This window comes from Carassius carassius, chromosome 8 (genome assembly GCF_963082965.1).
Source record: "Carassius carassius chromosome 8, fCarCar2.1, whole genome shotgun sequence".
Classification (NCBI taxonomy): Eukaryota; Metazoa; Chordata; class Actinopteri; order Cypriniformes; family Cyprinidae; genus Carassius; species Carassius carassius.
Window position 1 is genome coordinate 17,132,101 of NC_081762.1, and position 12,699 is coordinate 17,144,799.

General features: G+C 37.7%; 1 protein-coding gene across 1 annotated transcript in view; it reads right to left on the reverse strand.

The window, feature by feature from the left end:
- Positions 1-12,699, reverse strand: part of LOC132145431 (thrombospondin type-1 domain-containing protein 7A) — a 117,341-nt gene that overhangs the window by 54,231 nt on the left and 50,411 nt on the right. Inside the window, exons 2-3 of the mRNA XM_059556461.1 lie at positions 6,990-7,926; positions 1,837-2,085 (exon numbers count right to left, since the gene is read on the reverse strand). Coding sequence (XP_059412444.1) covers positions 1,837-2,085; positions 6,990-7,926 — 1,186 coding nt within the window. The remainder of the gene's footprint in view (positions 1-1,836; positions 2,086-6,989; positions 7,927-12,699) is intronic.

Below are 12,699 nucleotides of genomic sequence, written 5' to 3' on the forward strand. Positions count from 1 at the left end.
ACACAGGCGCAATGAGACAATCAACATGGGACAAGGAACACATGGAGGGAAAACACAACATAATGAGTCCAGGGGCAACACTTACAGCATTCATAAGAAATTATTCCTTTGGATGACTCAAAACACTGACTCAAAATTCTGCACAGAAGTCACTGTTGCATTTGAGCTCTTCTTTTATATTGTAAAAAATATATTTTAAATCCTGCCATTCATCTAAATGTTCAAAATAATCCAAGCGATATAAAAAAATATATAATAAAAAAACAACGTTTTGCCTTTAAACAGCATCAATGAACAGTTAGCTACTTTTTGTTACTACTTTGCAGTGTAGCAAAATACTGTTTCAATAGTAGCTTGACCTAAATGAAGCTAGACTACATTACAGTTTCAAAATAGCTTCTTCAACATTAAATTATACTGAACAACATAATAGTGAGTAAACAATACCGAATGAACTATGCCTTTAATAGATTTACGACATGCTTAACAGTAGGTGAATATTAAATTTTAATGGTTACAAGCCACTCTTGGCCACCTGAATCTCATTCTGGGGGATGTCTGGTCATAAACCCCTGCTGTAAAGGATTCTCTGTGACAGCAGTGAAAGTACATGTGGGGTTTGGGGAGAGAGCGCGGCCCGGCACACACTGGGTCAGCATTACAGGAGCACCATTCACCTCCATCAAATAGGGAGGCAAACGCTCAGCTCTGGTGAGATCCAGTGTAGCGAGGTGATGAGTGACGGGGAATGGACCGGCCCATCTGTGGGGAGATCAGATTAGACAGCGTGTGGCCTGTCCTCTCAGACGTTCACTATTCATCAGCTCACCTCCTCCAGGGTGGCGCTGTGCCAAACCTCCAACCCGCTGCCATCTCTCCATCTTCCCCTACAGGACCTTCACCACCACCCTCATCCCCCCTTCACTCCTCCATCTGGGTTTTAACACATTTATGCTTTCCAAAAGCCGTCAACAGATGACGTGCATACAGAGAGAGATATTATGGAAAACTGTAGGCCTATTACTATTAAAAAAAAAAATCTTACTTTGTGTGTGTGTGTGTGTGTGTGTGTGTTTAAAGTCTCATATTCTCACCAGGGCTGCATTTATTTAATCAAATACAATAAAAAACAGTAACTTCCATAAATTAAATAAAAAGTAAAACTATAGAATATTAAATAAAAAAAAATGTTTTCTATTTTAATTTGTTTTAATATTGTGTGTTGATATTAACAAAATGTAATATTTTAGTGTTTTTGAGGAAACCCTGACTCATTTTTCCCCCTTTGATTCTTTGATTAACAGAAAATTCTAAAGAAAAAATACCCATTTGAAATAGAAATCATAAATTACTTTAAATATTTTGAAAATATTAACATGTATATATTTATATGAACATAATTTACATTATATATAAATGTGTTTTATATGTAAACATAACATATACGACATACATCTTTGTGTATTTATATATAATAATAAATATACACAGTACACACACATATATTATGTAAACCAAAACATTTATCTTGGTTTGATTAATCATGATTAATCTTTTGACAGTACTACATTTTAATATAAAATATAATATTGAATATCACCCCGAAAATATTTATATTAACTGATAATCTTTTCATCATAATCATTTCAGTTACTTTGCTGCTTTGACACAATCTGCGATGTAAAAAGCGCTATATAAATAATGGTAACTTGACTTAAACTTCATCTTTAGATGCAACAGATCAAGTATGGACATCACATACAGTAAATGATTTATATTAGATATAATATAAATGTCATGTCCCAAGCACCAAAGCAGAATGGATGTTGCACTTACACTATACATGGCGGGATTCCTTCTCCTTGAGGAGAACATGGTTCAGTCTCCTCCAGCTCAGGACACTCGGCTCCTCCACCCACTGGGAACTGCTTCACCTGACGTGTGCGTGTCCGCTGTCCCTTACGCCCATTCAGATCATAGCACTCCTTTGAGCAGGCAGACCAGTCCGACCACTCGGCTACTTCACAGTCCTTTGGGATGACACACGCTTGATATGTCACGGGAAGAGTCTGCTGTTTACACTGGCTGTAAGGACACAGAATAAAGTCTATTATGGATCAATTAATACAAGATTTATTATAACTAAGCTGCAGAAACATCTTGTCTACACTTCTGTGACATCAAAATTGTTATTTCTAAACACCACAAGAAAGGAATGCTATTACTTATAAATTATAGTAAGTAATAGTAATGTTAGAAAAGAAAGAAAAATTATAATCTCAAGCCTGACCAAGCTTTTTTCAACCAATCCCATCCAATTACTGTATATCATTTTGTATATATGCAATAATAAAGATAATCATCTTAATCATTCTGACCTTTCATCTCACCAGTTTTCTTCACCAATGTTCTTTCATTTCTATCTCATGCAGTCACTACTGATTGTGATTCAATTTAGATATGTATCAAAGTATGACTTTCATGAATTTTAATTAAGAGGCATCAAACGACAGCTTGGCTTTGGGGGTTGTTATGATTGAGACTGTGGTCCTCACTAGAGCTCCTACATGACATGTAAGCAAGATCTCATTTGTCTTAATCAGTCAGATGAAGAAATCAGAGGCTTGGTTGGTTCACAGATCACGTCGTTGGTGTCAAAGGCTGTTGAATTAAATCCAGACTGAGGCCATTCCTGTATCTGTGTGTGACTTGACTTTACAAGTTTAAGAATCTATTACAAGGTTTACATTTATTAAAGTGCCTCTGCAGCGTATTTATTCAAAGTAGGCCACATTTGTGCCACATTAAAATTTGTTCTACTTTTCAAACATGTTTTATGTATAGATGGCATAGGTTTACATTGTCTTCGACAGAACTTTAAACATAATATGAAAATTCATCTTTAAATATCGAAAATGCAAATAAACAAATATGTATTTTTTTTTACACGTCACACGTTTTACACATACTGTATTATGGCTGTCCCTCAATTGTTATGTGATTTCCATCACAATCAAGAACAATTAATATATTTTTAATCCAAAGTTGCATTTGCTGATTTTCAATCAAGCTTGCTTTCAATTTCTCCAAAAAGTGTGAAATTTTGTGTATTCATGATTCATAAATGCTTGTAGAGTATCATTTTCACCACTGTCCCTTCCACCTCAGACTGGCATTAAAGGGACAATTCACACAAAAATGAAAATTACCCCATGATTCACTCACCCTTAAGCCATCTTAGATGTGTATGATTTTCTTCTTGCAGATGAATACAATCAGAGTTATATAAAAAAAATTCCTCTCTCTTCCATGCTTTATAATGGCAGTGAATTGGGGTCGAGATTTCGATGCCCAATAAAGTGTGTCCATTCATTATAAAAATAAAAGGGTTAATAAATATCTTTTGAAGTGATGTGTTTGTTTAAAAAAATAAAAAAATCCATATTTAAAACTTTATAAACCGAAATCTCTAGGTTCCGCTAACTGTCATATATGTGTTCACGAGAGAGTGGCATTCAAGCAGATGATGTAGGGCATGGTGTAACATAAACCTCTCCTCTTGGCTTATATGGAAATCTTCCAACATTTTCCTTTACAAATCCTCATTTTATACTTATAATTTGTAAATGTGTGTTCGTTTGCTCTCTCCTCTCTGCATCGGTATTCACTGTGTGGAGTAGGGCTGTAGCTATCGAATATTTTAGTAATCGAGTATTCTACCAAAAACTCCATCGATTTCATCGAGTAATTGGATAAAATGTGTTTTTGCTTAATTAAAGTGCAATATTAATTATGCAAGAGAAAATAAGACTCCTGGTTCTCTTAAAATGAACAACTAAGTTTCCTTTTTTAGAAAAAAAAATATTTGTATTTTTTAAATGCATAGAATGCAATGCATACATCAAAAATAAACATTTAATTATTACCCATTGTTTCTCTGTCTGTACTGTGAACAATGACACTAAAGTTGACAGATGAATTAAGTGCATTTAAGTGCCATTCAGTTGGGGTTTAATAAAGCATTTTCTGAGATGCACATTAAACACATAAAACATTAATTTAATTTATCTTTTAATTATTGAAAATTAACTTAACCTTTTGGTAAACAAAGGGGATTTACTATAAAAAATAAAACATGGAAGAAATGTTGTGTGATTAAACCTTAAAACATTTATTTATTTATTTATTTATTTTTAGTAGTAGGCTATGTACGTACATTCTGCTGAACAATAGTCTTTAACCGGACTTTTATTTTGACGGGTTGACGTACCTTTACAGTTCTGTGTATGTGATGTGACGCTAGTTTTACTCAAATCAAACGGTCAAATGCTCATGAAGTGACTGTCAGAGCAGTTCTGGAGATGTTGTTCATGTGTTCACGTCCTTATTTAGTGAGACAGCAGATGCTGAAATCACCGGAGCGTCACGCGCGCTTCAGTGTGTGTGATAAACGAATCTGCGCCATTCTTTAACAGAGACACGCAGAACATGCAGGATTCATATTTAAACAGATTGTTCTGGCTTAATATTTGCAGATATTAGTCCATATCGTGATTTGATGTAAGTGCAATGACCTATTTTTTATTAATTCATTCAAAATTTGGCAAATTCCGTGCCATTCTGCATTAAACTGTAAATTCCCTTTTTATGACTGGATTCCGCGATTCTCTGCGCGTTTTCTGCATCGCGGAAATCATAGGGCCCTAGTTGTGGTATGCCAGCTCTATCTTGCAATGGACACACACCACAACGTTCTCTTTACGTTTGCCCGCGCCCTCAAATCAAAACACTGCTGACTCCTTGCAGTATGCGATTAAGGACTCAGCGCTTGTGTCTCCTTCCGCTTTGTGGGTAATGCGTTGTGTCACATTAAAAAACTGACACTGTAATGAGATGTCTGATTTTGAGGCTTTCTTGTTTCTGACCATGCCATTCCATACATTTGACCCAGGGCAGGGTGCTGCATTAACACGGCCATCAGAATCAGCTAAGCCTCTTTAGGGATTTCAGCCATCTGTGAAGTCAATGAGTAGCTCTAATGTACTGATCTGCCTGGGACAGTGCATATCTCTCTCCATCTTCCTCTGCTAATCCCATATAACAACAAATACAGGCAGATATGACATCCCCATTCTGACTCTAGAAGGGGAACCTACAGTGAACATGACAGACTTCTTTTTTTTTTTGTGCTTCCGAAAGCCTCTTCACAAAAACACAATCAAAGTGGGTGTTGGTGGTTCTGTTGCTTGCTGAAATTCACTCTGAAAGTTGCTCATAGTGATATTCCCATTTCACTTGGCAATACCTCTTCAACTAAAGCACATTAAAAGTTCCACCATTTGAGACAGAATGAGGACATGCATTGGAGATATGCGAGCATAACATGCTTTTCGAATCAAATGCGTTAATGAAACGTCAATAAAAGACACTCTTAATAACAGGCTGTGCAAAAACGCAAACGTAATGAAAACCACTTGGCGTAAAAAGGCCATATTATCGGCTGCATAAAACTACTTACTGGTATAGCTGAAAATTGATAGGAAAATGATGAGGGGACATTTCTGAAGGAAGATGACCATTAAATCTTTGGGTTAGAATGATGCAATTACATTCTGGGCAGGCAGTTACTAATAGGTGATGGAATGATGGCAAGGCAGTGGGCTTGGGTCATAATATTGATATGAGAGCATAGCTCCATAAATTAGATTTCTCTCTCTAGTCAGTCTATTACTGACAGACTCTCAGAAACTTCCTCGAGGGAAACTCCACTGCAAGAACTGTTTAAAATGTCAGTTATCATACTCGACAATCCCTAAAAGAGAGGGAAATTACAACACAGGGACCAGATTAAATGAGCATTGCAGTTCGGATTGTTAACATGCAGTGCAGTCTACAAAGAACAAGCACAAATAGATAAAAACTAATAATACAGAACACATGCCTCAAGTTAATATTAATAGCCCTCAAGATCTATAAGCTATTAACTTTGCTAAAGCTGCAATGTGAAGAATAAAATATCAACACACAACTTGATAACATGAGTTAGATATTAAGTGTAGATGTGCAGTGGCATCTTGGCTCATCAATCTCAGTTCTTTGTTCAATGTTGACATCTTTCTGTAAGAGTTGGGTACAAATATTGATTTTGTGATTAATTACCACATTCATTTAAACTAACTCGCAGTAGTGTGGACAGCACTGTTGATTTTAATAATTGACTTTTTAATAGATATACACTACTGTTCAAAAGTTTGGGGTCAGTAAGATTTTTATTTTTATTTTGTAGTAATATAAAATATATATATTAGCATATTAGAATGATTTCTGAAGTATCGTGACTCTGAAGACTGGCGTAATGGCTGCTGAAATTTCAGCTTTGCCATCACAAGAATGAATTATAGATTAAACTATAATTGTTTTCAAATTGTTTTAATAACTCACAATATTACAGTTTTCACTGTATTTTTTTATCAAATAAATGCAACCTGTGTGATAAAGAGACTTATTTTAAAAACAATAACAAATCTTAATTACCTCAAACTTTCAAATGGTACTGTACATACATTTTCTTACATTTTAAAAAAGACAAATTTTATCATCATTACTTGGAAAGGGTTTTTTTTTTTTAATGAAGATTTCTGTAATTTATTAAATTAAAAAAGTCCTTGCATATATTAAAAAATTAGCTGACTACTGAACAAAATCAAAATGTTGTCAGAGCTGGAGAATTGGAATCGAATTGGAAAAGCTGTATCATTACCAAGACTGAGATCCAAATATTTAACTGGCATTGTTATAAAACAAAAAAAACAAAACAAAACAAAAAAAAACACTCTAGAAAAACACTAGATAAACTTTTGATTGTAATAGCTTCTACTACATTCAAACAAAACATTAACAAACTCAAGAAAATCACAGAAAGATGCCTCTGAAAGAATAACAATTTCATAACCAAATCATGCATGAAAGGTAAAGAAAAAGAGGCTGACCTGAGCGCCGCTGTGCTTCCGCTTCGGTGAACACACGTCACCTCCCGGGTCTGGTAGCCCACCTGCAGGTCCCAGAACTTCAACCCCTGGCGGTTTTGACGATTCCTCGTCCTCTTCTTTTTGATGAGCTCTCTGGTCTCAGGGTCCCTCATCCTTCCCTTCACCCTGACCCTATCCTTCACACGTTCTCCTTTGTTTTCCTTCACCTCCTTTTTCTCTTTGTTCTTGCGACGCTTGCCCTGGCGTTCCTGTCTGGCCTTCCGATCTCGCTTTGCTTTCCGTTCAGGTTTGGGCTCTCTGGCTTCTCGGGTCTGTCGTATAGGTGAAGCCATGCAGGGGCCCCAAGATCCCACCCTCAGACTGTGCAGGCTCTCCTCACCCTCACAGGGGCCCGGCTGGCAGGTGCGGAACTCTGTGAGGTTGGGGCAAGCTGAACCGCCAAAAAGGGGCGGGGCTAGAACCCATCGCAAGCGGTTCTGCAGACCCATCCCACAACTCTTAGAGCAGGATGTCCATGGGGAGAATTCGGACACTACGCAGTCACGTGGGCATGGGATAAGGCAGGCCTGCTCCAACCGTGGCTTGGGCTCAAAGTACTCGCAGATGGCATCTTCTGCGGGAACGCCATCCGATTTGTGCACACAGCCCACTTCCCGTGTCTGGATGCCCTCTTCGCCCCGAGTGCACACCGCTGGCCTTGGCACGCCCACACTGCGCATAGACACTGGCACGCACTGGTTCCAGGCCCCTAGCTGCCAGTCGTACAACTCTTTGTGCCAATCGCACACCCGGAAGCAGCTCTGTTGGTTGCTGGGTCGCTCCGACTGCTGGCAGTTGGTGTGTAAAGTGGTCCAGCCTTCGGAATGGGCGCACCATACCGCTCGGCTTTGACTTCCTCCCGGACCACACTCGCTGCCCATGCACCTACCCCATGGACCTAAATGAGAGACGGAGACAAAAGAGACAACTTTTCAGTAAAAGCCTCATGAAAAGATGTCAGTCTTTATTTGCTCTCATGCTCAATATCCTGATTGCATCCGGTTTCATTTCCTGTACAGGTTATTATTAATGTCTGCAGCCTACATGCACTTAAGACTTTAAACAGAGTTAAAAACAGGACATGAGCAGCCAGGAAGAGGCAAATGCCAATTGTCTCAATCAATATTCCTGTATTCCCAGGGTCTCCATAATTCAAAACACTCTGCTAGTGAAGACAAGCTGATTTTACTGATGGATTTCACAGCGTGTCAGAGACATCTTTGTGGAGAGGGTCACAGAGTACAGGGAGAAGGAAGAAAGAAGCCTTCATGTTGTTTTAAAAATGGGTGCTTCCCACACATATGCTGGTTTTGTCACTGTAAGTTCCTGAGACATTGTTGGACAGAGGATAGATTCATGAAGCAGCAGCTCACTATTAATGAGATAGTTCATCTAAAAATTAACATTGTGCCATCATTTACTCACCCTCAAGTAGTTTCAAACCTGTATGTTTTACATTATTCCATAGAACCTAAAAGAATAAATTTCTGAAACATGTTTTAACTAGTGCCCGACCGATATTATCGGCCGATATAAGCTAATTGCATTTAAATCGGCATCGGCATTTATAACGGCCGATGAAACATGAGAAACAGAGTCTCATGCTTCACTCATGTTATGAGTGTTGCATAGTGTGCCCACCAGAGGGAGCTCTGCAGCTCCAGAGTTAACAACAGCGCCAGAAGTCCACTACAGAAGAAAGCGATCAGCCAAGCCACGGAGATACTAGGCGTTTCTCAATGTCAAGGATCCTTCCTTGGCAGGACTGGTCCTTCCAAGTCACTTCCTTCAGAGGCTAGGCAAGATTCCTCTTAAGCATTCGGAGAAAACGTAAATGGAACAGGCTAGCAAGTGCACGTAATTGCGTCATTACGTCAGTGAAAAGGTCCGTTTGAATAACGCTGTGAATGGTATCGTTAAATTACTTTGGCCAACTTAACTAGTTATTTATAAAAGAAATGCTGATGATGTAACCAATTGTTAAATGACAGGTCCGGTTTAGTTAACCATTTGTATTTGTATAATTTACAATATCAATATAGTAGTAATTTGTACTGGCATTTAAACGTTAAACTTTACTTATATTTACTACAGTTATAACAAATGTTTGGTAACGTAAATAAAAACCGTTAACGCTCCGACTTCGCTAACGTTCGACATTTTTGAATTTTTGAACAAGATAGCAAAGCTGCGCGCATAGGATTGTGGGTGATTTGAGAGCGCGAAGAGCGCGAAGGATACACATATGCATCCTTTCCTGTGTATGGGATATTCTTCGAACGAAGGACTCAGTCTTTGGTTGAAATTCCGAGGATCCTCTACATTGGAACAGTCCTTTGACGGATGTCGATGACGTAGCATCCTTGAAATACTGGCTTCCGAGGATCCTTCCTTGACATTGAGAAACACCCACTGTCTTGACGGTGAGTCTGTCGTTCGTCATGTGAAATGATTGTAGATTTAGTTCATACCCTGTATATAAAAACTGTGTGGTAGTTCTAGCTAACGGTCCTATCATTATCACTTCTAAATATTCTGTAACATCACTTACAGCCGCTAATGCATTGCTATATTAGATTAGCCACAAAGCTAATACCATGTTTATCAGTGGAAAAGCGCGAACGTTAATAGGAGGTCAAACTATAACGTTAGCGTTTAACTTATTCTTATTCTATTGCAGTGTGTTTCCCACATAATGACCGCGTAATTGGGCCTTTCACACAGGACGCGGTATGCACGGCGCTTGCAGCTGGGTTCAGCGTTGCCCTTCAGATACAACGCAATTTGCGCTGCGCTGCGCTATGGCGTAGGCGGAGTTTTAAAAACGTTTAGCGGGAGCTCTTTCATAGTCTGTTCTTCGTCCTTTCGGTCAGCAGCAAACATGTATCTGTCCCGTTGTAAGAAGCGAGCGATAGCGCTAGTCCTGCTGATGAGAATTAAGAGAGAAGCAAGGAAGAAGAGGCTACCCTCAGGTCCAGAGAACAATTTGGTGAATTCAGGCTGGTTACGTTACTCTAACGCTAATAGCTTCCTTTTTAGCAGGCCCCTTGAATGCTTGCTATTAACTTGTTTGAAGGTGGTTCTTCTCAAAATTGACAGCGGTGTGTTCATGACACTAACGTTAACCATTCAACTTCGAATTGATTCCGTAATCTTCCGGTAATAGTAGGCAAGACAATGTTCTGTGAGAGCAAATATAGTGTAGTTACAGTCAGAAATGATTAAAGCAGAGGGGACATGTAAATAAATGTTTTTTTTTTTTTTTTTTTTTTACATATTGTTTCAAAGCAGCTTTACAGACATAACAGGAAAATGTTGAAATAATATTGTTAAATATAAGTAGGTAATAGCTACCTATTGCTTGACAAATAAAAAAAATATATATATTTCTCATTTTTGCCTATGTAGGAGATCCCAGTTTATTATTATTATAATTCTAATGATGACATGAGTAATGATACATGGTGATATTATTAATACACATGCTTATTCTTTCTCTGTCTCTCTTTCTGCCTACAGATGGCTTAAAAAGGTGAATGCTGTAGCAGCAAAGTGTGGGACTACTTCTACAAATACTTTAACTTTAGTATTATAATTTATTTACAGTACACACACAGACTGTTAAAACCAGCTTCAACTGGAAGAAAGTAAAAGTGTTAAATGTTTAAAACCAGACTGTTTTTTGATCCTTAAAAAATATATACTTTTGATGTGCAATTGTTTAGTCATTGAGACTGTAATCTAAGGCTTTTTTTTAACATAGTCCATTCTGGAAAATGGTTTATACAGCCCACATACATAGAACAGGCAGATATTTTGCTATTGAATGTTGTGTAAGTGCAGTTTATAGGAAATGGGTCTAATATCCAGATTATTTTTAAAATCAAAATATCGGCTTATAAATCGGCTCTTTTCGAGTTAATATCGGCATCGGCCCCCAAAAATCCATATCGGTCGGGCTCTAGTTTTAACTGTTTTGTCCATACAATGAAAGTCAGTGGGGTCCAGTGTCGTTTTAGACAAAGAAAGGAGTAAGAAAAAAGAAAGTCAAAGATAATTTGAATTAGGGGTGGGAATCTATGGGTATCTCACGATTCGATTTGATTACGATTAACGATGCATCACAATGTTGTCATACATCCTGTACATCTATTAGGGGTGGGAATCTTCAGGCACTTCATGATGCGATCCAATTACGATTTTGGGAGTCACGATCCAATTCCAAAATGATTCTTGATCTAATTTCTCCCCCAAATAATTCTTCTGCAGTGCAAATACATATTTACAACTTTACATCTTAAACAAAATTGCAGGTATATGCTTTATGTTTATATTTGGAATTTCTGTATATCAGTACTGGCTTATTAAAAACAGGAGTGTGAATCTTCAATGGTTTCACAATTCAATTCAATTCAATTATGATTATCAACTGTATAATCTCATATGACAGTTACATTAAAATTATTGAAGATGAAAAATAGGTCAATTGTATATATCAATAACTCATTACAAGGCACTGTAATTTACACATTAATATGTCAATATTCCATTCTTCATATCAATTATAGTGATATCTCTTACTGTAAATTACCGCAAATCAAACAGTGGTTTGTCCAGCAAACGGCCGTAAGATTAACTTATCAACTTTCAATAAAGTTAATACTTCTTATAATTCAAGGAAAAATATTCTCTGGCCATGAAAACATTATCCTATCATTATGAAATTTTGGTTACTAAAAAGTAACGAGCTTGTAGCTAAAGATCAGACATTTCATTGACTCGTGATGTGAGCGTTTTAGACAGAGGCAATCATGAATATATATTGGTTTTAAATAATTGAACTAATAATACATCAAACTACAAATCACAGAATAAATACGTGTACGACAATACAGACAGTAAACTTTGTACAAGACATAACGGAATCCAAATGAGGGAGAGAGAGAGAGAGAATGAGTGAGAGAGGATGAGAGAGAGAGGTAAGAGAATTAGGCGCGATCACAGAATTACGCTCAGTTATGTAAACTCACAGACAGTAACCCTTGAAAGACAACAACGAAACAAATCACCTTGAAAAGGTAATAGACAAACTTTAAGCAGCATTTAAATCTCCATAGAGAATGATACTTGCATGTGGTCTCTTTGTGACTCGCCAGACCAGCGTGCGTGTGTGCGTGGTCCTTTGTAGCTAGGCGTGTTCTTTCGTGTCTTCCGGGGCTGCTGCGGAATCGCGCGATATTTGAAAGGTCCGACAAACGTAATGATTCAGAATTCGTCTTCCTCGTGTAGAAAGGAACTTAGTAAGTAAAAGAAATGAAAACAACAGAGATGAAAGCTCTCGAAGGAGCCATGAGAACGGCTGTTATCTATATCAGAGACGATAGACGAGCGGGGACCAAGAGCAAGAAGGACAAGACAGGGAGGAACTTCCTGGGTCAGTTCTACTTATGGAGTGACTGGTTCACGCCTCTGTTTGCGCGAACAACCAATGAACGTCCGCGATCTGAAGGGGGAAAAAGTTCCTTTGTCTCTGGGTGAGTCCGTCAAAGCATGACGATTAAACAGATACCAAAAATAACATATATAATTGATCAAAACATGAAGTTACATTCAAATGCAGAATTACACACATTTAAAGTTTGATTAACACACGATAAAACTGCAGATACTC